This window comes from Piliocolobus tephrosceles, chromosome 4 (assembly GCF_002776525.5).
Source record: "Piliocolobus tephrosceles isolate RC106 chromosome 4, ASM277652v3, whole genome shotgun sequence".
NCBI classification, from domain to species: Eukaryota; Metazoa; Chordata; class Mammalia; order Primates; family Cercopithecidae; genus Piliocolobus; species Piliocolobus tephrosceles.
In genome coordinates this window covers 133,422,789-133,448,814 of record NC_045437.1, presented here as the reverse complement: position 1 = coordinate 133,448,814, position 26,026 = coordinate 133,422,789, and the positions used below count along the sequence as shown (strand labels likewise).

Here is a 26,026-nt window from a genome sequence, read left to right as displayed (position 1 = left end):
TAACCCACAGTGTGAAATGCTGAGGTGGAGAAAGCCAGCCAATGGTGGGCCAGTGATGAGTGAGAGGTCTTATGGAAAAGAAGAGAGAAAAGAAGGCAGGTGTGGGATGGATCGGTTTCCTGGCTTTCAGGTGGTCCAGGGAGCCTTGAAATTAATGGCCTTAGCTCCAGACTTTCCCAGAGCTTCACAGTAGAGGGACGTTAGGTCTAGCTGAAGATGGGCTGCGGAGGTAGGAACTAGGAACAGCTCATTGCAAATTGCTCTGGTGTTTTAAGACACTAATTTGTCCATAGAGACAGTAATGATCATATCTTTTTTGTTTTGTTTTGTTTGTTTGAGACACTGTCTCACTCTGTCACCCAGAGTGCAGGGACATGATAATGACTCACTGCAGCCTCAACCCTCCAGGCTCAACTGGTCCTCCTGCCTCAGCCTCCTGGGTAGCTGGGACTACAAACATGTACCACCACACCTGGCTAATTTTCTAACATTTTTGTAGAGACAGGGCCTTACTATGTTATCTAGACTGTTCTTGACCTCCTGACCTCAGGCGACACTCCTTCTTTGGCCTCCCAAAGTGCTGGGATTACAGGCATGAGCCATTGCTACTAGCATTTGCTAGTAGGTTTATGTAATTTTTTAAAATTCTCTTAATTAGCTCAATGATTCAGAGACTATTCTTATGTCATGTTTGAAAAACGAAGCAACTGAGAGGCTGAGACACTTGCCTCAGGTTGTACAGCTGGCAAGGAATGAGGTTAGGATGCAAACCCAAGTCTGCCCTACTTGAAAGCTCCAGTTCTCCCCCACTCTGCCTCACCAGAGGAGAAAACTGAAAACTGCTATTTTTCAGAAAGGTGGAGACGTCCTTCTCCCATGGGTAGCAGACACATAACTTCTCATTGGTGTATCTGCTGGACTAGTTCCAGCAGCAAAGGAGCCAATGTTGTTGGAGCAAAGAGAAGTGGCTATTCTGAGGAACCAGGGAGTGTGTTCTACCTTTGCAATCCAGCATAAGCATTGCTCAACCAAATGGGACAGAAACAAAGCTCTGCCAGGCCATGGCTTGGTGAAATGGGTCATGCAATTGATTTTCCAGCGCTGAGTTCAGGGAATGATAGTCTTCTGTGCAAAGTCCCAGCAAGCGCTAAGCCAGGAAGCATAGTAGTTAGGTTAACAGGCTCTGGAGTCATAGAGTGGAGCTTGTACACTGCTCTTCTATGTATTAAGAAGGCTGGCCTCTGTGAACTTCAATTTTCTCATCTATAAAATGGGGAGATAATGTTATAGGATCATGATGAAACGGGATGGAATGTTGAGTGCCTGGAATATAGAAAATGTTCAAAAATAGTATCTTTTTCATTTTTTCCTGTTTCTCTCTTTGAAACTTATAATGCAAGCTCTATTTCATACAAAATATTAACATAAAAAGCCACCCTGCCCCCTCATCTTTCTATCAAACAATGCATGTTTATGGGGAACATGATGCTGACCCATTTGTAAACAACTTGTTTCTGGGTTGGGGTTTTGTACATAGCAGAGCAGCTCCCTTGCTGTGAGATCTATTGAAAGTCAGCCCTTAATACAAGGGTTTGTTAAAAAAAAGAGAAAAAGAAAAAGAAGGAAAGAAAGAAAGAAAAGAAAAGAAAGGGGAAAAGAGAGAGAGAAAAACAGTAACATAAAAAGAAAAAAGATATAAAAGCTGATTGCACAAGCTTATCCTTGTGTAAATTTGTAGGCATCAGCATTTTGAATTGCGTCTGACACGTGTCAGATGCTTGGGATGAAACATTAGACTATGCGGACAGCATATCTTTGAACATGGCCAAGAAAAGAGACAAAGGTAAGCAAGGTCCTGTGACTTTCACCCCAAGTAATGCAGACAGAATAACAAGTAAGAATGAGAGCAGGTTGTACTTGACCTCTCCCTTTCTCTGGTGGCTTTTTTGTGGTTTCTTTGGAAAGTTTTACCCTGGCATTTTTCAGAAATAGCACAGTTATTTGGGATGATTATAGGCAATCACCCTTTCCTAGAGACCGAACTGTGTCGGGCTCAGTGACCGGCCACTCCCCAGGGACCAACTAGGGAGGACATAGCTGGTCCTGCTGTTTACCAAGTATTGGATCTTGTGAGATGCCAGAAAAACCAACCTCAGGGTCTTTGGAAAGACCGACCAACCAGTCAGGATGGATTGTAGTGATGGGGTCCCAAGCACTCATTTAGGAATGAGAGTGATGTTAATGGTGGAACATGAAATCCATCCTAATAGAAGAGCAAGCTCATCTGACAGACTGTTAAGGCACAGGCACAAAGGAGGCCATGTGAGTTGGGAGAAGAACTCCTCCTTGGAAATCTTGGAGTCTCCCTGTCCACTAATGTAACCACTAGCTACATGGGTCCACTAAGCACCTGAAGTATGGCAAGGGCAAATTGAGATATGCACAAAATATACAATTTCAAAGACTTAAGTACAAAAAAAGAATATATCTCATTAATTTTTATGTGGATAACAATTTTTTTTTAATATACTACAACCAAGTAAGATATTATTCTCACAAATGCAATGTTGGCTCACTATCCTAAAGTCAATTAAGATAATATACAATATTACTTGAATAAATGTCAAAAAAGAAAATTTCAATAAATAAAGAAAAACATTTGACAAATCCAACACTCATTGTGGTAAAACCGCCAGTACACTAACAGAAAAAAAATTTTGAGTCTTGCAAAAAGTCATCTGTGAAAACCTACAACTAACATTATACTTAATGGTGAAAGACTGAGTGCTTTATCTGTAAGTTTGGGAACAAGACATAAATTTCCACTTTTTTTTTTTTCTAGAGTCTTGCTCTGTCACCCAGGCTGGAGTGCAGTGGCACAATCTTGACTCACTGCAACTTCCACCTCCTGGGTTCAAGCGATTCTCCTGCCTCAGCCTCCTGAACAGCTAGGATTACAGGCGTGCACCACCATGCCCAGCTAAATTTCGTATTTTGTTAGAGACGAAATTTTACCATGTTAGCTAGGCTGGTCTCAAACTCCTGACCTCAAGTAATCCACCTGCCTCGACCTCCCAAAGTGCTGGGATTACAGCACTTTGGGATTAGCCACTGCACCCGGCCAATTTCCACTTTTAACACTCTATTCATCACTATTCTGCAAGTACTAGCCAGATAAATGATACTATAAAGTGAAATGAAATTCTCCAGATTGAGAAAAAAAGTAGAACTGTTTTTCATGGCACACCACATAATTTTCTGCACACACACAAAAAAAAGTTGTAAGGAATCTACTAAAAACCCACTAGAACTATTAAACAAATTCATCCATGTGAAAAGATACAAGGTCAACATACAAATTAATTTTTTTTTAAACTTTTATTTTAGGGTCAGGGGTACACGTGCAGGTTTTTATATAGGTAAATTGCATGTTGCAGGGGTTTGGTATACAGATTATTTCATCACCCAGGTAATAAGCATAGTACCAGTAGGCAGTTTTTCAATTCTCACCCTCCACCCTTGAGTAGGTGCTGGGGTCTGTAGTGCCCTTCTTTATACCCATATGTGCTCACTGTTTAGCTCCCACTTACAAGTGAGAACATGCAGTATTTGGTTTTCAGTTCCTGTGTTAGTTCACTTGGGCTGATGGCCTCCAGCTCTACCCATGTTGCTGCAAAGGATACAATCTCATACTTTTCTATGACTGCAGAATTTTCCATGGCGTATGTGTACCACATTTTCTTTTCTTTCTTTTTTTTTTTTTTTTTTTTTTTTTTGAGACAGAGTCTTACTCTGTCACCCAGGCAGGAATGCAGTGGCAAGATCTCAGCTCACCACAACCTCTGCCTCCCGAGTTCAAGCGATTCTTGTGCCTTGGCCACCCAAGTGCCTGAGAGTACAGGTGTGCACCATCACACCCAGCTAATTTTTATGTTTTTAGTAGAGACGGGGTTTTCACCATGTTGCCCAGGCTGGTCTCAAACTCCTGGCCTCAAGTGATCTGTGGCCTTGGCTTCCCAAAGTGCTGGGATTACAGATGTGAGCCACCGCGTCTGGCCTCACGTTTCTTTATCCATTCTATTGTTAATGGGCATTTAGGTTAATTCTATATCTTTGCAATTGTGATTAGTGCTGTGATGAACATATGTGTATATGTGTCTTTATGGTAGAATAATGTATATTCCTTTGGATATATACCCAATAATAGGATTGCTGGGTCAAATGGTAATTCTGTTTTAAAATCTGTCAGAAATCACCTAACAATTTGAAATGATAATATTTTAGATATTGGGTTAAACAAAATATATTGTTAAAATTATTACTTGTTATGTTTTGCATTTTTGAAGGTGCCTAGTGGGAAAAAAAAAGTAAGTTACATATATGGCTCATGTTACATTTCTATTGGACAATATCACTTTAGAACTTCACATAGAATTTTTATCCCTATTCACAATTCCAGTTAATATTTGCCTCCACTGTCTGCCCTCACCACAATGCTGCTAGGCTGTTAACAAGCCAGACTTATCCAGTATTTTTCTGCTCCATGATTTTGCCCTGGCTGCTTGCTCTACCTAGGATGCTCACTCCCCTAGACTTTCTCCCAAATGGCTCCTGTTCGACTTTTTGGTCTCTTCTTAAATGCCCTTTCTTTCTCCGGAGAAGTCTGCCTTGGCCACAGTTTGGTCACATCAATTGTTCTATTCTCTTTCCAGCACTTCTTTGTCTTGTCTGCCTTCCCAAGTATACTACGAGCTCTGTGAGAGTCTACCATCTTCATCAGTTCATTTCCTGAACTCAGAATAACACCTCACTCATAGCTGGCCCTCCATAAATATTTCCTGAATGGCTAAATCTACTAGCCTTAAATCTGGTTAAGATTGTTTAAACTGTGCTCCAACCTGACACCCTTTGTTTTGAGCTAATTAAGCTCCACTTAGGGCTAGCCACCGCTGGGCACTGGGTATATGGGAAGATGCCCTGGTCTCTGACCTTAGGGAGCTCAGGACTTAGTAGGTTCCAAAGACAAAAATGTCAGCAAATGGTGTTGTCATATCACATGCCATGAGCCTGTTGTTTTTATTTCACTATGCATGCTCTAAGGAAAGAACCCAACAGAAGTCAAAACACAGCAACCTCAAGCTCGGGCTGCCTGTTTACCGGTAGCTGCAGACAGTTCTTGAAAAGGCAGCTCTGCCGTGCTCTACTATTTGCGAAAAACAGGTTAACCATTCCAAAGAACTGTGATTATGGTCAGGACCAGAGCATGCATTCCTAACTCTAAATGAGAAGATAGTTTGAGCCCAAAAGCCACGTTTGAAGACAAATCTCCTAATTTAGCATTAGACTACAAAAGCAAGTTCTAGACTGATAAGTAGAGCAGACACTCATTTTCCTTTATATATACTCTATAAAAGTGCAGGGAAAAGACTCCAAATGATTAACCTTGGCTACCTCAGGATTATGGGGAAGGGTGGGATAATAACACACTATAAGTATTTTCTTCACATGCTTGTGTAGTATTTTGTTTTGTTTGTTTGCTTGTTTGAAACAGTGTCTTGCTCTGTCACCCGGGCTGGGGTTGATGCCACCAGCTCTATCACAGCTCACTGCAGCCTGGAACTTCGGGCCCAAGCGATTCTCCCACTTCACCCTCCCAAGTAGCTGGGACTACAGGCGCACACCACCAGGCTTGGCTAATTTATGTAATTTTTTATATTGTCTCACTGTGTTGGCCAGGCTGCTCTCAAATTCCTGGGCTCAAACGACTTCCCACCTCAGCCTCTCAAAGATCTGGGACTGGCTGGGCATGTTGGCTCACGCCTGTAATCCCAGCACTTTGGGAGGCTGAGGCAGGCAGATCGCCTGCGCTCAGGAGTTCCAAGCCACCCTGGGCAACATGGTGAAACCCCATCTCTATCAAAATACAAAAAAAGTTGGGGGCCGGCGCAGTGGCTCACGCCTATAATCCCAGCACTTTGGGAGGCTGAGGTGGGTGGACCACGAGGTCAGGAGATACAGACCATACTGGCTAACATGGTGAAACCCCCTCTCTACTAAAAATACAAAAAATTAGCCTGGCGTGGTGACAGGCACCTGTAGTCTCAGCTACTCAAGAGGCTGAGGCAGGAGAATCGCTTGAACCCGGGAGGCGGAGGTTGCAGTGAGCCGAGATCGCACCACTGCACTCCAGCCTGGGCGACAGAGCAAGACTCCATCTCAAAAAAAAAGAGAGGAAAAAAAAAGATCTGGGATTACAGGCATCAGCCACCATACTGAGCCTCTATAGTGTTTTTATTTGTCACAATAAACATAAATAGATTTCGCACTTTCAAAACTGGATAAACTACTTAAAGAACTAAAAACCAAACATCACAAAGCTTTCCTGTATTTGATAGGGTCTGCTTCTGGCATCTTGAATTTTTTTTATCTCAGTTGTGTTCCTCAGCTACTAAATCAAAGATCAGCTTTCGGGTTGAGGACCCAAAAACAGGAAGTAAAGACTGAATTCACTTCGGGAGAATTTGATGATGTAATGGGTCCCTGGATACCAACCAAACCCGTTCATATAACAAAAATCTCTTGCAATAGTTAAGGCTTCCTTAACTTTAATTGGGAAGGTACCTTTTATTGAGGGCACCTGTTATAAGCCAGTTAATTTGTTTACATCATCCCATTTTATTCCCCAGTCAACTCTCAAAAAGTAAGTATTATCCCCACTTACCAGATGTAGAAACCAGGGTTCTGGGAAGTTTAATGAATTGCCCAAGGTCACAGAGCTCTTACGGTAAGAGGCAGAGACCTACTTTGAACATAGCTTTTCCAAGCTTGTGCTCATTTCACCATCGTTTGCTACCTCCTTTAAAAGAATAACGTAGAATGGGGTTTGAGCCACAATCCTGAACACCATAGTCCCAGATATTGAAATCCAAAACATAAAAATCCCCAAAAATATAATTCTGGAAAAAATAATACTAAAAACTTTTTAAAAAGCATTTGCTTACATTTTAAAAGTGGATTTATTTGAGAAACGTATAAAGACATGACGAAATGCTTCATAGGCCACCGTGTGCAATAAAATAGGCAATAATAATATACATTTTTTTGCAAACATAAACACTTATATACTAAGGACAGTCAGATGGGTATAACAGTTGTGAGCAGACAAACTGTATTCCGAAAGAAATAGCTGGTATTCAAGGGGAATGCCTTCAGCTTTTGCCCATTCAGTATGATGTTGGCTGTGGTTTGTCATAGATGGCTCTTATTATTTTGAGTTATGTTCCTTTAATATCTAGTTTACTGAGAGTTTTAAACATGAAGGGATGTGGAATTTTATTGCAAGCCTTTTCTGCATCTATTGAGATAATCATGGTTTTTGCCTTTAGTTCTATTTATGTGATGAATTACATTTATTAATTTGCATATGTTGAACCAATCTTGCATCCCTAAAGCCTACTTGATCATGGTGGATGAGCTTCTTTTTTTTTTTTTTTTTTTTTTTGGGGTCAGTCTTGCTCTGTCACCCATGCTGGAGTGCAGTGTCATGATTTTGGCTAACTGTAACTTCTGTCCACCTCAGCCTCCCGAGAAGCTGGGACTAGAGGTTTGCACCACCATATCCAGTTAATCTTTGCAATTTTTTGTAGAAACAGAGTTTCACCATGTTGCCCAGGCTGGTCTCCAATTCTTGGGCTCAAGTGATCCGCCCTCCTCGGCCTCCCAAAGCACTGGGATTACAGGCATGAGCCACCGCGCCTGGCTGGATTAGCTTTTTGATGTGCTGCTGGATTTGGTTTGCAAGTATTTTGTTGAGAATTTTTGCTTCAATGTTCATCAATATTGGCCTGAAGTTTTCTTTTTTGTTGTATCTCTGCCAGGTTTTGGTATCAGGATGATGCTGGCCTCATAGAATAAGTTGTGGGGGAGACGCTTCACCTCAATTTTTTGACATGGCTTCAGTAGGAATTATATTGGCTCTTCTTTGTACATCTGGTAGAATTCAGCTGTGAATCCATCTGGTCCTGGGCTTTTTTTTGGGTGGTAGGCTATTTATTACTGATTTAATTTTGGAGCTTGTTATGGATCTGCTCAGGGAATTAATTTCTTCCTGGTTCAGTCTTGGGAGGGTGTATGTTGTCCAGGAATGGATTCATTTCTTCTAGGTTTTCTAATATGTGTGCACAGAGGTGTTCATAGTAGTCTCTCTGATTATTTGTATTTCTGTGGGGTCAGTGGTAACATCCTCATTGTCATTTCTAGTTATGTTTAATTGGATCTTCCTTCTTTTCTTCTTTACGAGCGTAGCTAGTGGCCTATCTATCCTATTAATTTTTTCAAAAAAACCAACTCCTGGATTCATTGATCTTTTGCATGGTTTTTTGTGTCTCAATCTCCTTTGGTTCAGCTCTGATTTTGGTTATTTCTTTTCCTGTATCTTAATTATGGAGGTTATTACACTACTGTATACATTTGTCAAAACTCACTGAAATGTACATTGGTAAATTTTATTATATGTAAATTATACTTTAATAAAGTTGATTTTTAAAACAAAAAAACGAATATGCAATATATTTCACCTTTAAATTTTTTTTTTAAAAAATAGGTTATATAGCCATGGTCATCTGAAGTACTATAATAGACAACCTAAGTCTTTTAATGAGATGGATCAAAAACAGCAGAAGAAAAGTCTGTGCCAACTCTCAGAGAGAGACTAATTTGCCTTCAGTATTTGTTGGGTCCCTGGCTGATTCAATGGTGTCCACCAACACTGATAGCAGATCTCCCCCACCTCGTCCATTCTGATACACATACTAATCTACTCTTTAAACACCCTCACAGACACACCCAAAATAATGCTTTATCAGGTATCTAGACATGTCTTTTTTTTTTTTTTTTTGGAGATACAATTTTACTTTTTTGCCTAGGCTGGAGTAAAGTAGCACAATCTCAACTCACTGCAACCTCCGCTTCCCAGGTTCAAGCGATTCTCCTACCTCAGTCTCCAGAGTAGCTGGGATTAAGGTGCCTGCCACCACACCCAGCTAATTTTTGTATTTTTAGTAGAGGTGGGGTTTCACTAGGCTGGTCTCAAACTCCTGATCTCAGGTGATCTTCCCGTGTTGGTCTCCCAAAGTGCTAGGATTACAGGTGTGAGCCACCATGTCCAGCCTTAGATACTCCTTAATCTAGTCAATTTGACACCTAAAATTAAGTCAACAAGTCCACGCCTCCTCGATTTGGCACCCATACACATCTTAAACCACACGTAATTTCCAAATGAAGACAATAATAAAGCAGTAGTTCTGCCTAACATGATGCAACTAACATAATGAGGCTATCCTGCGTACAACAGAAAATTCACTAATCGTGATTTTTGAGATTTTAGACGTTAGGGACTTAGACTTTAGGGATTTTTATCTTTCAGGATTTCAGCATTTGGAACTATGACATTCAGAATCGTGTCTTTTGGGATTGACTGGTAGTGGGTATAATGACGTGTTTTGCAACTGGTTCCATAGCTGAATTAAAGTCTATTCTCAATGGCAGCTCAATTCTAGGCACCTGTGAAAGGCTTCTTCCATCCAAAAGCACTTTCCTAACTATCTTTCCTTGGAGTCTGATAGACCACCAGTGGAATTTGTTCCAATGGGTAAGGCATCAAATCCCCTGAGATCCATTTTCCAAGCACAAGGATCCTTAGAAATAGGTAACACATAACATCATTATAAATCACAAATACCATCATGTGAATTAGTTATCAGGGAAATACAGCTAGCAAGTTTCCAAGAAAATGAGACACAGGCCCAGTAATATTTGATAGGGAGGTTGGGGAGGACATGGGGAAGAGGTAGTTGTAGAGCAGAGTCAGGAATGTCCTTTGGGAGTGTCGTTGTGGAACTGCGGATAACTAAAGGACATGGAGAAGGCAGAGGCAGAAAAAAAAAAGGTGCCGCTAAGGGTATGCACCACAATCCAGGTCAGGCCCCAGCTCAATTGCTATGCTAATATGGTCATGGATAGACACAGAGAAGAGAAAAGTGTCACATATGTGTCCATGGATTTCTCTGCGCATCTCAGCTACGAGTTCTGCCGATGCTGCGATTTGTCACAAGGGCATTGGGGTACATGACCCAGTGTCTCAATGAGTGGAAGCCTGTCACCAAGAAGAAGACTCTGAAGGCATGTTTTCCCAGCAGTCTGCTCAGAGTGTTTATCCCACACTTAGGGTCAAGAGGCAGTTTTGGATATTTGATTTGGAGGGTTGGAATTTGTTAAATCTCAGTGGATCTTATCTAGTAGTAGATTTCTGGAGCAATCTGGACAAAAATATTGTCTTCTCTCTTACATGAATGGAATGTGCTTGTCTCCCCACAGAAGAAGCGCACGCTCAAGGGGTCCATTGAGCTGTCCCGAATCAAATGTGTCGAGATTGTGAAAAGTGACATCAGCATCCCATGCCATTATAAATACCCATTTCAGGTAAGTCCATCAGGTGGGTAGTTCCCCATTTCCTGGACCGCGGTTGAAATCCTCAGTCATGTCCAGGTGCAGTGGCTCGCGCCTGTAATCCCAGCACTTTGGGAGGCCGAGGCAGGCGAATCACGAGGTCAGGAGTTCGAGACCAGCCTGGCCAACATGGTGAAACCCCATCTCTACTAAAAATACAAAAAATTACCTGGGCATCCTGGCAGGTGCCTGTTATCCCAGCTACTCGGGAGGCTGAGACAGGAGAATCATTTGAACCCTGGAGGCAGAGGTTGCAGTGAGCCAAGATCGCACCATTCACTCCAGCCTGGGTAACAGAGTGAGACTCCATCAAAAAATAAAAATAAAAAAAAAAAAGTCCTCAGTCACTGTGAGAGAGGGTGGACAGGGACGACTCTCTGTTCCAAGGTTAGAACTTAGACAAATCCCATTAGGAAACATATGTGTTCCTTCAATCAATGACATTTGTTAATTCTTTCACTTACTGAACACAAATTAAGCACAAAATCTTAAAAAGGGGTTATTCCTCATGCCCATTTCCCTCATGTCTTCTCTTCCTCAAGGGAAGTCCTAATTAGTGAGGAAAGAAAGAAAGCTGCTATCAGGGCCCCAAACCTAATGTGCTTTAAGTGCAGTTTACTCATGATTTGAAGCAACGTATTGCAATTGCTGGGTATGAATTGCTTGGAGATTCTGAGGCACAAAGATTCAGATTTTATAATCTGAGGATTATCTGGAAATGCACTGTCTAGTACAGTAGCCACTAGCCACACAAGGATGTTCACATTTAAATGTATTAAATGATATTAAAAATTCAGCTTCTTAGTCACACTGGGCACATTTCACATGTTCAATAGCCGGACATGGCTGGCAGCTACTGTACTGAAACAGCACTGGCTATAGAATGCTCCTATCACTGCAGAAAGTTCTTTTTTAGTTTTTTTGTTTTTTTTTTTTTTTTTTTTTTGAGACAGAGTCTCACTCTGTTGCCCAGACTGGAGTGCAGTGGTGCAATCCTGGCTCACTGCAACCTCCACCTCCCTAGTTCAAGTGATTCTCCTGCCTCAGCCTCCTAAGTAGCTGGAACTATGGGCACATGCCACCACACCCGGCTAATTTTTGTATTTTTAGTAGAGACAGGGTTTCCCCATGTTGGTCAGACTGGTCTCAAACTCCTGACCTCGTGATCGACCCGCCTCAGCCTCCCAAAATTCTACTGAACAGAGTTGGTGGAGGGTATCTTTAAAGTCCTTACCTTATATATGAATCTTGGCACTTCTGGCTTCAAAGGCATGGATATCTCCTTGCACATTCCAGGGTACCATTCTTGCTTGCCAACCTGAGGGATGAGTATATTTTTAACGTGGCATAGAAAAGAACTTTTTTCCTACTAGAAAAGTGACCCTCATGAGTTGGAATTTTGAGGACCGAAAATAAAAGGAATAGCATGTATTTTTCAGTTGTTCAAAATCCCAATGATAATGAGTGCCTTAAAAACTGGTGAAATATAAAGAAGACTGCAGTTTAGTTAACAGTATGATACCAATGACAGTTTCTTGGTTTTGAAAAATGTGCTGTGGTTATGTAAGATGTCATCAGTGGAGAAAAGCAGGTGAAAAGTACACAGGAACTCTGTACTATTTCTGGAACTTCTTGTGAATCTTAAACTATTTCAAAATAAGAAGTTTTCAAAACTCTCATTACACATTTGTCATATCTTTCTCTTTCATGTGCCAGAAATATTTTTTTAATCACTAAAAACTTAAGATGAGAAGTAAATGTGCTTTCTAGTCAAGAGGAGAACTTTCTCCTGCTGTTTTAGTTAGCGATTGCTCTCTTGGGGCATGGAATCTGAGACAAGCAGCGGAAACTGCTTACCTTGTGTTTTCGTAGCACCCAAACATCTGGATAAAAAGGATACTGGCCCTCTAATTACCCAAATGTTTGCCTCTGTGACGATAAACACCCGAGACCCCACTCTCAGCTCAGTAGGTCTGCTGTCAGTCAACTATCTCCATGCACACTGCTCACCTTGGACTCTGTGTGTGTCTCCAGGTCATGCATGACAACTACCTCCTATATGTGTTTGCTCCAGATCGTGAGAGCCGGCAGCGCTGGGTGCTGGCCCTTAAAGAAGGTAATTAAACTCCTTTGCCATTGAATCACTGACACCCTTGATCCTATAGTAGGGTTGGGTTCCACAATAGAATAGACTGTGGTGTGAGAGCAGCTGATGGCTGGTTTCCCTTTAGGGGTTGGTGGAAGTTTCTGCGTTTTCATCCTGGGCCCAGGAGGCAATAACTGTTGTCATTCAGGGCTGACCAAATCCAGCCTGCTGTCTGTTCCGACCACACTCTGAGCAATATTTGTATATAACTCATTTCAAATAGTTAAATAAGTACCTGCAGAAGACCCTTGATTTTGTCTCATGGTCGGTAAAACCTAAAATATTTACTGTCTGGCCTTTTAAGAGCAAGTTTGCCAACTCCTCGTATAGTATGAAGAAGCAGAGCATAGGCCCTAGTGTGAAACCACCTGGGTTTACATCCCAGTCTGTCACTTGCTATGTACACTTGGGCGAGTTCCTTAATTGCCTGTGCTTCAGTTTCCCATTTATTTAAAAGGGAGAAAAGGAAGGGATAGCAGCACCTGCCTTTGGAGCTGATGTGAGCAAAGTTCTGGGAACTAGGTTGGCCCATAGACAGCACGCAATAAATATCAGCTAGCTTTCAAGCGTTTCAGACCATTGGTAAGGGTATTTCTTAAGCCTCACCTTCCTGATGGCACAGTTAGAGGCAGTAGTGTTTAAGCACATGGGATGTGGAGCCAGGCATGAAGGTGAAAATCCCAGCTCTGCCAATGATTAGCATGTGACCCTGAGTAAATTCCTTGACCTTCGTGTGTCTCTATAAATTTTGACTAAAAACCGTCATGGAGCTGTTGTGAGAACTGAATGACTGAGGACTTAGGACAATACCCATCCCAAAGAAAGCACTCGATCAATGTTACTGTTACTGTTCTTTAGCCTGAAGCACTGAATGTGTCAGAAGATCTGGATTCAAATACTAATCTGCCTCTACGAAACTATGAGGACTAAGGATAAGCAAACTATTTGTTATCTCTGGAGTTGCAATTCCTCTATCTGAAAAAAAAAAAATGAGAATAGAAATACAAGGTGTATCTTATCCCAAGGCTGTTGTGAGCCTCAGATGAGTTATGAGCAGACAAGTGCTGGGTAAATGGGAAAGTGCTCACAGTTCTAACAGTCATGGGACATAGAGCAAACACAAAAGTAAGAAGTAATCAAAATGGGCTGGGTACAGTGGCCAACACCTGTAATCCCAGCACTTTGGGAGGCCAAGGTGGGAGGATCACTTGAGCTCAGGAGTTCAATGCTACAATGAGCCATGCTCATGCCACTGCACTTCAGCCTGGGCAACATAGTGAGATCTCATCTCTACTAAAAATAAAAACATTAGCCAGGCATGGTGGCACATGCCTGTGCTCTGAGCTACCCGGGAGGCTGAGGTGGGAGAATCATCTGAGCCTGGGAGGTCAAGGCTGCAGTGAGCCAAGTGAGCCAAGCCTGGGTAACCGGCAAGACCCTGGTCTTACCCCAACAAAAAAAGGAAGAACAAAAAGTTATCAAAAGGGCCCCAGCTATGATCGTTGGCTATTTGCCCTCTGTGAAGGGATTTCATACACAGGATGTTAAAACTGGAAGGAACATTAGAGATTAGCCATCTAGTTCTGTGGTTTGTTTGTTTATTTATTTATTCAAGGAGACAGTGTATTAGACCATTTTCACACTGCTATATAGATATGCCCAAGAGTGGGTAATGTATAATGAAAAGAGGTTTAATTAACTCACAGTTCTGTATGGCTGAGAGGCCTCAGGAAACTTACAATCATGGTGGAAGGTGAAGGGGAGGCAGTCACCTTATTCACAAGGTTGCAGGAGAGAGAATGACAGAAGGAGGAACTTGCCCAATACTTATAAAACCATCAGGTCTCATGAGAACTCACTTACTATCACAAGAACAACATGGGGGAAAATATCCCCATGATCCAGTTACCACGGCCTGGTCTCTCCCTCAACACATAGGAATTATGGAGATTACAATTCAAGATGAGATTTGGGTGGGGACACAGAGCCAAACTATATCAGACAGGGTCTCACTCTGTTACCCATGCTGGAGTGCAGTGGCACGAACATGGCTCATTACAGCCTCGACCTATTGGGCTCAAGTGATCCTTCCACCTCAGCCTCCTGAGTAGCTGGGACTACAGGTGCGTGACACCATGCCCAGCTAACTTTTTTCTTTGTGTGTGTGTGTGTGTGTGTGTGTGTGTGTGTGTGTGTGTGTTTTGGTAGAGAAGGGGTCTCATTATATTGCCTAGGCTAATCTCCAACTTAAGAGATCCTCTTGCCTTGGCATCCCAGAGAACTGGGATTACAAGCATAAGCCACTACACCCAACCCTGTTCTGTGCCTTATGTATGTATTTGTTTCAGTAGCAGAGCCCCCTTTTTTCCGCAACCAAAATCTTACTTCAAAGCCACAAACCTAGAAGGCAAAAAACCAAAGTTGCTGTGGTTAAAGGTAGGAGAATTGGAGGGATAGTGATTCCACCTTCTCAACTTTCTCATTACCCTTAAGGCACTTTTGTAGAGCCCAGTGTTTAACAATCTCATTGCATAGTTGGGGAAACTCAGGCTCAGATAAGGGTTTGCCCAACCTAAGAACACACAACTAATGCAAGGCAGAGCCGGACGCAAGCCTAGATGCGCTGATGCCTAAATGTAACATGAACTGCCCCAGTAAACAGCACAGTGCATTTATGTGCTCAGGTCAACCCATGCTTCTGAGTGGTCTGGACAATACTCATTCAGGTTCACTTAGCCAGGTCTAAACTCGAGATGGTATAAAATTGGTAGCCCTTGATAGACTGACCTGGAAATAACTCTTCTGTTGGTGCCAACCTATTTCAGAAACAAGGAATAATAACAATCTGGTGCCTAAATATCATCCTAATTTCTGGATTGATGGGAAGTGGAGGTGCTGTTCTCAGCTGGAGAAGCTTGCAGCAGGCTGTACCCAATATGATCCAACCAAGAATGGTAAGAGACTGGGAATTCTTTCTACTCTTTGTGAAATGACCATAAAAAGGTAAAAGCTTTTGGCCTTCAATCATTGAGGGTGTCAGGAATGGAATGCAAAATTCTACATTTTCAGAATTTTCCAAGAGGAATCATCTGTCTTTTCTACCAGTCTGTTGGTGCTTCCATCTCAAAGCTGATGTCTTTATAGCTCCTGACCACTTAAAGTGTGTTCTTCGGACCAGCAGCATCAACATCTCCTAGGAGCTAGTTAGAAATGCAAATGATCTGGCCCCACTCATGACCTACTAGATCAGAATTTTCATTTTAACAAGATCCCAGGAGACGTATGTGCACAGTACAGTTTGAGGAGCCCTGCTATAACCTGCATTTGAATGGCATGGTCTATTTAAGTCTTAAATTACAGAGGCAGCCTTAAGCGATATAAAATATTTATTTCTCACAGTGGCATCATATCACACATATATTTAATTACACAAATTCAACTCTATAGCCTTAAAGGTGAGAGGAATTTCTTTTTCTTTTACTTTTTACTTTGTGGTTTCTCCTTGCCTCCTCTTCAAACTTGCCCTTGACCTCCACAATCTCAGAGAGGAGAAGGCCACAGTCTAAATGCAAAGTGGAAACAAAAAAAAAGCTATTTCTTTGCCTTTGACATTAAAGGCTCAGGTCCGGAGGACTGGGCTGCAACTGGATTTTAGTGATTACTTTGGAACCTTAACCTCCAGTCGTGTACAACTCCACTCGAATGCATTGCACATTCATTATGCTCTTGTTCCTCTCAACCATCTGGGGTAGATGTTGTCATGTTAAGGGAATGGGCTGCCTTGAGCAATTCAGTATGCTCTGGGTCACACTGCTGGAAGTGCTCTGCAAATCCATTGTTGCATAGGAAAGATGGACCGTGTGGATTATTTTCCTGCCATGCTCCTCTCTTCTCAACCTCTTTTGCCATAGTTTCTCTTTCTCATTTATCATTTCCTTTTGTGCACTAAAATTCAACACTGAAAATTGGCAACCCAAGGCGGATGTAACACATGGCTCGGTTTTCTGTGGCTTCCTGATTCATAGCCCCTCTCATTACCACTTTAAAAACCACCACTTTTCACCCTGCGCCTTGGGGAAAAAAGCCCTTCAAAATAATCCATCCCTGGGCCCAGAAGAATAATACTTAATAAGTTTTAGAAATTGGTAAATATTCAAGTGATCCTCCACATTAGTCCTGTGACCATATTCATGTGGGCCAATATTTAATAAAAAAGAAATGGAAATTTTTCTATGGATGGGATCCACCATAATAACAGAACGGCATGGGCTTACCTCAGTGAGTGAAAGCCCTTTCCAAAGTCAGGGATCTGGTCTCCAAACTTCTGCCAATGCCTTACTGTGGGCCCTTAGATGAGTGACTTGGCCATCAAGGGGCCCCAGTGTCCTCATCTCAAAAATGGCAGGGAGTTCTGAGGGGCTTAGGATGAAATAATATCTAAGCCCCTTTCCAATTCTGAAATTCTTTGACTCAGTATTTCCATTCTGTAGTTTGTACCATGCATGCTGCAGCTATTCCTCTTCGGGGCGCACAATATTTCCCTCCTCCAAGTGATACACATGTGACTGAGGTGCTAGGAACATCTGAATGACTCACCAGAACTCCAGTGCAGGAGGGCTGGTCATGCCGAGCTGCTCCCCACATGAAACCAGGGCCTGAGCACTCTTGGGGTCCTGCTGTGGGTGTCATGCAGTCACTCTGCTAATGGGTTTGCTTTTGCATTGCAACCCATTGCCATCTCCCCCTCTGAGCATCTCCTCACTCTACCCTCTTCTGATTTGGTTAAATAACTTCGTGGATCCGAGTTTTACACAATTGAGAGCAGAGTTTTCAAGAAGCACACTGCACTGTGAATACAGCTCATGGTCACCTCCCTGAGTGAAGGCTCACAGGATTCCTGGTACCGAGCACATTGCCAGTGCGGGTCTATGAGCACTGGGCTTTGGATAACCCCTCTGAGCCTCCAAGTGCATTTCCTCACCTGCAAAATGGGGATAATGATAATAGGTAGCTACGTGTAAGGCTGGGAGATTCAATGGTGTTGTGGAAAGCAGTACAGCTGCCAAGATATACAGAGTTCTCGATAAATGGTAATTGTGTCTACTTGTCTTCCTTATTGATGGTTGAAAGAATCTAAGGCCGAGATATAGCCTCAGAACTTGTGTGTGTTTGGGAAGCAGCAGACTCGGTTGAGTAAAAACAGACTCAGCCACACCCAACCCATAGTAACACCCGTGTCTTCAACCAGAACTGGCCCTGATCTCTCCACATACCAACGCCACACAGATGGAAAGGAAGGAAGGGAAAAGCAAGGCCAGAGGAAGAAGAAAGAGACACCAGTCATAGAATGTCCAGGGATGGAAGTGGCCAAGGCTCACAGCTAGTATTGGTGAAGCCAGAGTTAGAACACCAGTCTCCCAGCTCCAAGTTGAGTTCTAAATGGGAGCCATGCTTCCTATTATAGGAGATTTCCTTCTTCTCTAGTCATCGTATACCCAGGTCAATACCCCAGCCTACTCTTTCTTGCCAAGTCTGCACGGGGCTGGGCTCCAGTGTCAATGTGTGACTCTCCTCTACCACATCTCTGATATGGGCTGTCCAACTTCAAGTCAACCTCCTACAGAAATGAGGAACTCATCACCTACCTATGCAGCCCATTCTCTTCTCATCTCTCATTATTAAGGATGTCTTTGTATTAGCCTGAAGCCTGTGCAGTGCCTCCTGTACCACAGAGAGCCCCAGGCACAGCCACACACATTTGATTCATTGAGTCCAGGAATGGCCTTTGCAGAGCTACAAAGGAGAAATAGTGAGAGACGAATATGAAGAGATGAGAGGAAGGAGAGAGGGCAAGAGAAAGAGAAAGAGAAGAGAAAGGAGGAAAGAGGGAAGAATGAGGAGAGCTAAACAGAGGGAGACATGGAAACAGAGATAAGCAGAAAGATGAAGACAGAGAGATGCTGGGGTTGCTATAGTTTGAAAGAAGCAGAAATAACACATATTCAGATGCCTTAAGGCAACTTAAAGTAGATTCCAGCCCACTCAAAAAGCAGCACAATGACCTCCCACCTTAACCACCCCCTCCTCAAGCTCACAACTGAGTCAGGAAGCTAGTGAGTCACTGTCCCCCTGAGTCACCAATTCCCACTCCTGAGCTTAGCAGGTGGCAGAGACATTCCCAGAAGTCTCTATGCCTAAAGGGAAGGGTGCGAGTCTAACCCCACTGTCAGGTTTTTCCTGGGAATACAGAGAGAGAGGGCCCCTGAATATGGACTCCTGGAAGCTTCTGGTGTCTACTAGAAAAGGGAATCAGAAACCAGCAGGCCCAAGGAGATAAAAGACAGCTTCTGACAAGGCCAAGTCGGGTTTCACTGTGTCTTATTGCTCCTTCTGGCCCCCTTTCTTCTGTTGTTTTCCCTGGGCCCTTTTTCTCAGAAAAGCCCCCTGGCTGCTCATTTCCGGTTGGGTCCATTGGTTTTCATGCTCATTTTTTCTTTTCCTGTTTTTCTCTTTTCAGCTTCAAAGAAGCCTCTTCCTCCTACTCCTGAAGACAACAGGGTGAGTGAGAGCCCTAGCTCCGGGTGCAGGTCGGCCCACAGGCTACCTGATTGGCATGTTCCTATTTCATGTTCCCCTCTGCCCATATTTTTCAAACCCTGGATGCATGCAGCAGGCTGTCACGATTCAGCAGAACTCAACACATTGGGTATTTTGGGGCTTCAACTGACTTGGGGGTCTGTCCACTTAAAGAAACAGTCAGCTGCTAAATCTCCATCTCACTTTATTTATTCAACAAATACTGATATCAAATTGGGTGGCCATTCACCTGACCACTTTGGAGTATAGTAGCAGCTCACTCTCTATAAAAGTGTGGCTGGCATGGTGGCTCACACTTGTAATCCCAGCGCTTTGGGAGGCCAAAGTGGGAGGATTGCTTGAGCCCAGGAGTTCGAGACCAGCCTGGACAACAAAGTGAGACCCCCATCTCTAGAAAAAACTTTTTAAAATTAGCTGGTGTGGTGGTGCACGCCTGTGGTCCCAGCTACTCAGCAGGCTGAGGTAGGAGGATCACTTGACCCCAGGAGGTCGAGACTGCAGTGAGCCATGATTGTGTGCCACTGCACTTCAACCCGGGTGATAGAGCAAGACCCCGTCTCCAGAAAAAAAAAAAAAAAAAAAAAGGTGTATACTTACTCTATGCAAGCATTTTGGAGACATACAGTTGTTAGTATTTTATATTTTACAAAGCACTTCCACCCCTTTATTATCTATTTTAAAACTTACTATCTGTTCTATCCACTTCAGAGGGTTTTAGTTTTATTCTCATTGTAAAGCTTGGGAAATCAAATCCCAAGAGAGGTCTTAAGGCTTTTCCAAGGCCATTTAGCAACTTAGTAGGATGCAAGGTTTCTGGCGTGGTGGTCTTTAACTCGAGTGGTGGTTCTCAAAGTATAGTCCATGGACCAGAAGCATCTGTATCACATGGGAGCATGTTAGAAATACAAATTCTTAGACCCCACCCCCAGACCTGCTGTGTCCAAAACGCTGGGGGAGGAGCCCAGGAATCTGCATTTTAATAAACCTCCTCACTGATCTATAATATAATGACTTACGAGTCTTAGATAGCACAGTACCTACTCTAGGGCAGCTTATTTGGTTAAGGAGATGAAAAAAAAAAAAAGAGATGGGAGAAAGTATCATGACCTTTAGGTAGGGGATATGGCCCTGACCTTATGATAATATTAACACCAATATCCACCTTTTTTTTTTTTTTTTTTTGAAATGGAGTCTTGCTCTTGTCACCCAGGCTGGAGTGCAATGGCACAATCTCGGCTCACTGCAACCTTCGCCTCCCAGGTTCAAACAATTCTCCTGCCTCAGCCTCCCGAGTAGCTGGGATTACAGGCGCTCACCATCATGCCCAGCTAATTTTTGTATTTTTAATAGAGACAGAGTTTTACCACTGTTGGCCAGGCAGGTCTTGAACTCCTGACTTTAGGCGATCAACCCGCCTCGACCTCCCAAAGTGCTGGAATTACAGGCGTGAGCCACTGTGCCCGACCAATATCCACATTTGAGTACTCGCTCTTCATTCCAGAGCAAATTCTTTAATCAGAGTTTACTGATTCCCTTTCCTCATTCTTCTTCCTGAAGAATGAGCTCTGTCTTTTTTCCCTTCAGCCAACATGGTGACATTTCAAAACTGGCAGCGTCCCCGTAAAGGAAGCTCTAAATCCTCAAAGCTCCAGCCTGGTGTTTAGATCTGTCATCAGCCTACTCCCTCACAACAGAAAAGAAACTGAAACTGTAGCAGAGAATGAGCTCTCTCTCCTTTTCTTTCACTGAGCTTCTGAAGACTATTTCACCATCCCCCTTGAAGGCCTGATTCGGAATCCTACTGCCCTCCCTTGCAGATGGTTGCCTCAACAGTCCCGCCTAAATCCACACCTCCCATCTTAAGCCAGGCTGCTGTTGTGTCTTTGTTTTTGGTATCAATGAAGGTGAAAGCCAGAATACACTGCTGATCCTTCTCTCCCTGCTCTCTGCCATTTGGCTTTTCAGCCTTCTTGGAGGAGTATCGTGGATACTGTTTTGAGTGTTCTGACCACAAGGGTTTTGGAATCATTGTTCTAGTTTCAACTGCATGTCTAAATCCAATGCAACGATTCTTTTATCTGAGCCCCTTGAAGTCATTTCTCTCCTCACCTTCTCGTTCTGCTGCCTGCGTGGTAATGACATCTCGGATTGTCATACAGAGAAACTATGTTTTTAATCTAGTCTGAGCCAACAGGTCTCATGCTCTATGTTAGAAACACTGTGAGCAGGGCCAGTCCTCCAGCGTCAGGGGATGGTATTTTGTTCAAGATGGAGAATATCCATGGTCAGAGTAAAGGACAATCCCAGGCCTCTCTTGCCTGTGGATACAAACAAGGTTGTATTTCACATTGAAGTCCAAATTCCGATTCCTCTTGGCCCCCTGCATCCATGGGAACTCAACTCTTCCTCTTACAGTCCCTCCCAGTCAACCCAGGGCTTGCTGAGGGGCCACCAGAATGTGTCTGCATGTGTCCTTTCTCGCTGGCTGCCTACTAAGGCACCCTATCCCTGCCACTGCTACCTGGGCTCTCTGTAAGGGCCCCTCAGCCCAGTGGAGCTCTTCCCACCTGGGACCAGCAGAGGTCCTGGGGGGTCAGGTTATGCTGAGGCCTGTAGCAGAGTGGCCGGGAGGCAGGATCCTCATTCCCTTCATGCATCACCACATCATGGAGGCTCCCAAACAACCCTTCCTGAGCCCACAGACTCAGTTTCTCCAAATGCCATCCCTTGATTTTCTCACTCAAATAATGGTTCCCAACCTTATCAAACTCAATACTGCCTTTTAGTGATGGATATTTTGTAAGGCTCCTTTTGTTACCCTGAAAAGAAATTTATAAATAATATAACATATGAATACATAATTTTTTAAAATTAAAGTATTTAATTAATTTTTGTTGTTGTTTTGAGACAGGGCCTCATTCTGTTGCCCATGCTGGAGTGCAGTGGTGCAATCATAGCTCACTGAACCACCTGTCTCTTGGGTCCAAGCCATCCTCCCTCCTCAGCCTCTGCAGCTGCTGGGACAATAGGCATGTGCCACCACACCTGGCTAACTTTTGTATTACATATACTCTTTAAAAAGAATCAATAACTGTTCTAACTGTAATACTTAAAAAGGAAAGAAAAATTATATATATAACAAAATTTCCATCTCAAAAATAAATAAAAATAAATAAATAAAAAATAAAATATGTGTTTCTGTATAGATGGTGGGGCATGACTGCACTGGAAGACAGAATGAAATAGTCATTTTCTTGCACCTGTAGGTAGGATCCCATTGGATTTGACATCTCAAATGCAACTGATAAAAATTGTGGTATTGGGACTCAACTACAGCATTACCACCTGTGATATAATTTTCCAAAATGATGAACAACTCTTGGCAAACTTCTGAACCAAAGTATAGTCTTCCCTCAAAGTACAAGGTAGTTGCATTCTTGGGAAATCCAGTACTTTGGATAGGGAACAGATAGGATCTAGGCTCAGGATGTTCTTATATTTATTGTATAAGCTGGTTTCTCACCACGTGAATGTTTACCAGGATATTTGAAAGTTGTATGGAATGTGGGACTCTACAGAGCATTTTGCATTCTTGGCCACCACCCATTAAAGGCCTATAGCATACCTCAAACTTTGCGATATTCAAAATAATCCCCATATTCCAAGCTTGCATGATTGTTAGAAAAAAAAATACATGTCCAGTGTGCCTCCTACAGAAAGGTACCATCGTAATTTGAGGACCGTGCTCTGATCTTTCTCTCCACAGATATTAACCAATGAGTTGACCTACAGTGGGATGAATGCCATAGCTCTCCTTCATCTTCTTCAAGCATCCTTGAACACTATTCCTCCCTCCATGAGCTGTTAGAGCAAAAGCCTTAGGACATCCACTCTTTTCTGTAGCACCCCATTTACACATCCTCACAAGCTCCACAAATATCTAGATTTCAAATTCCAATCTGCAGCTGGGCACAGTGGCTCATGCCTGTACTCCCAGGACTTTGGGAGGCCAAGGCAGGAGGGTCACTTGAGCCCAGGAGTTTGAGACCAGCCTGGGCAACATAGTGAGACCCTGTCTCTATTAAAAAAAAAAAAAAAAAATCCGATCTGGGCTCAGTTGAGATGACATACTACTTCAGTGTGATGAGACTTTTTTTTCAGCTCCAGTATTTTTATGCCACCAAATGCTTCAGTGTACTCAGAGAACTTGTGACTTCCTAACACTAAATCACATTCTAGTGAGGAACTCAATCTTTCCACACATTTACTCTCACAAAGTCTGCTAACCCATAGCAGGTGTGCCCATCCTGAACTCTGGCGACTGTGTGCTTTGTGGTCTTTTCTTCATGTCCTCAATATGTCATACTAAGAAAGGGACTGAGGAACAGAGACATCAGCAATAGAGCCCATAGGAGAAGGAAGGGAGACAGGTGCTAGAGTAGAGAGAGTCTTAGGGCTAATTCAAGTGGTAGATTGGCCAGGTCCATTTCTCTATCTGGGCCTCAGTTTCCTCATCCTAAATGAAAAAGTGCATTAAGTGATCTGTTAGAGGAATTCCAGCTCCACTAACCTATGATTCTGTAGATCTGGATAAACCCACAAATCATATCAGTAAAGCACAAACTGAAAGATTTCATGTTGACTGCATCTCCTTTGCCAAGGGCATGATGCATCCGGCAGAGAGGCTGCCGCGTATAACGTAGTGCAGATAAAGAAACCAGCAGACTTTTGTGAAAATCATGTGGCTGCTTGGAATTCACTGTGGTCAGAATTTACCTCATAGAATGAGCAATGTGATTAATTCCAAGCACTGATGTCTTTGTGCCATGTTCAGTGCCGTAACTCTAACTCATAAAGAAAGTCAACCAGAGGAAGGCAGACTGTCTCCCCAGACACCCCGATGAAAAGAGGCATTTTCCCTCCTTTTTTATGTCTTTGCTTGGTTTTGTTGTCTCTCTTCCCCAGCGACCACTTTGGGAACCTGAAGAAACTGTGGTCATTGCCTTGTATGACTACCAAACCAATGATCCTCAGGAACTCGCACTGCGGCGCAATGAAGAGTACTGCCTGCTGGACAGTTCTGAGATTCACTGGTGGAGAGTCCAGGACAGGAATGGGTAAGGCATTTTTGTGGCTGCTGTCCCTCTGAGGTGTGGTGCGAACAAATAAAATACCAGGATGATGTGTGTGCCACAGCACTGAGGTGGGAGAGGAGAGCAGAGTCAGGAGGAAGAGGGAGGAAGAGGAAGTAGTTGAGGCTCCTTTTTCCTCTTCTCAGAAGTGACTCTGAGGCAGTCACTTGCTATGCTTGCTCCCTGCACCCCATCTCACTCACTCCAGACCCAAACTCTTCTCAAAAAAACCCTGGATTTTTCCACTGACATCTACAATTTGGGAGCTTGGCAATTTATTCTGTAAAGTGTTATTGTTCTTGAGTGTTAAGTGAGGCTGAAGGTACATCCCATTAGAAAGTGCTTATTTTTGGTGGAAAGAAAAGGTGTGTGTAGAGATGGTACAGATTGATAATTATGTTAGGATGCATCAGAAAGAAGATACTAAAGATTTAGTTACAATCACAGTCATTGAACTAGCCATCCACTTGACTCAGGGAGAAAATAAGGTTGTACAAATACCACTTTCCCACTATGCGACTTTTGAATGAAAAAAATACCGAGCATGAGATTCACACTGCCTTTTAAGGTTTTATTTTTTTTTTTCTCTTAGTATATCAGATGTATTAACCCATGCTCTGGAATATTTTCCAGAATATGAGTTCAATGGTTGCATCAATCCAGCCATAAATGTACTCTAAATTAGCAAATTCCCTTGTTGAACACTTAGGTTATCTCCAATATTTTGCAAATATTAACAACACTGCAACGAACATCTTTGTATCTTAATATTAAGGGTTTAAATGTTTCCAAAGTATGAGGTTATTATAATTTTAAAATATAAAAAAGAAAACTGTCATTGCAACATATGGATCATTTATGTCAACATTTTACTTAACTAACAGTAGAGAGAAATAGACATAAAAAATAAGCCACCCTCCATTTGCCCCCGCATCAAGTCCAAAAGTAATCACTATTCAGCTAGGCACGGTGGCTCACGCCTCTAATTCCAGCAGTTTGGGAGGCCAAGGCGAGTGTATCACTTGAGGCCAGGAGTTTGAGACCAGCCTGGCCAATGTGGTAAAACCCTGTCTCTACTAAAAATACAAAAATTAGCCAGGTGTGGTGCACACCTGTAATCCCAGCTACTCCACTGGCTGAAGCATGGAAATCACTTGAACCCAGGAGGCAGAGGTTGCAGTGGGTCGAGATGGTGCCACTTGACTCCAGCCTGAGTGACAGAGTGAGACTCTGTCTCAAAAAAAAAAAAAAAGGATCACTATTAATACCTTCTTGTGTATCATAAACAAAAATTATACCTATGCAAATGCATCCTTTTTTCGCTTGTACCAAGTTGATCCATTCTGTTCTGCATCTTGCTTTTAATTTTTAATGATATTAATACACATTGAAGATCTTTTCATACCAGTACATGCAAATCTACCTCATTTTTAAAATAGTTGCATAGGCCGGGTGCAGTGGCTCACTCCTGTAATCCCAGCACTTTGGGAGGCCAAGGCGGGCTGATTACCTGACGTCAGGGGTTCAAGACCAACCTGGCCAAAACGGTGAAACCCCATCTCTACTAAAAATACAAAAAATTAGCTGGGTGTGGTGGCAGGAGCCTGTGATTCCAGCTACTCGGGAGGGTGAGGCAGAAGAATTA

General features: G+C 42.9%; 1 protein-coding gene across 1 annotated transcript in view; it reads left to right on the top strand.

The window, feature by feature from the left end:
* ITK (IL2 inducible T cell kinase) overlaps nt 1-26,026 on the top strand; it is a 74,022-nt gene that overhangs the window by 17,168 nt on the left and 30,828 nt on the right. Inside the window, exons 2-6 of the mRNA XM_023218791.2 lie at nt 10,375-10,479; nt 12,541-12,622; nt 15,478-15,606; nt 19,170-19,210; nt 24,215-24,366. Of these exons, the coding sequence (XP_023074559.1) occupies nt 10,375-10,479; nt 12,541-12,622; nt 15,478-15,606; nt 19,170-19,210; nt 24,215-24,366 (509 nt within the window). The remainder of the gene's footprint in view (nt 1-10,374; nt 10,480-12,540; nt 12,623-15,477; nt 15,607-19,169; nt 19,211-24,214; nt 24,367-26,026) is intronic.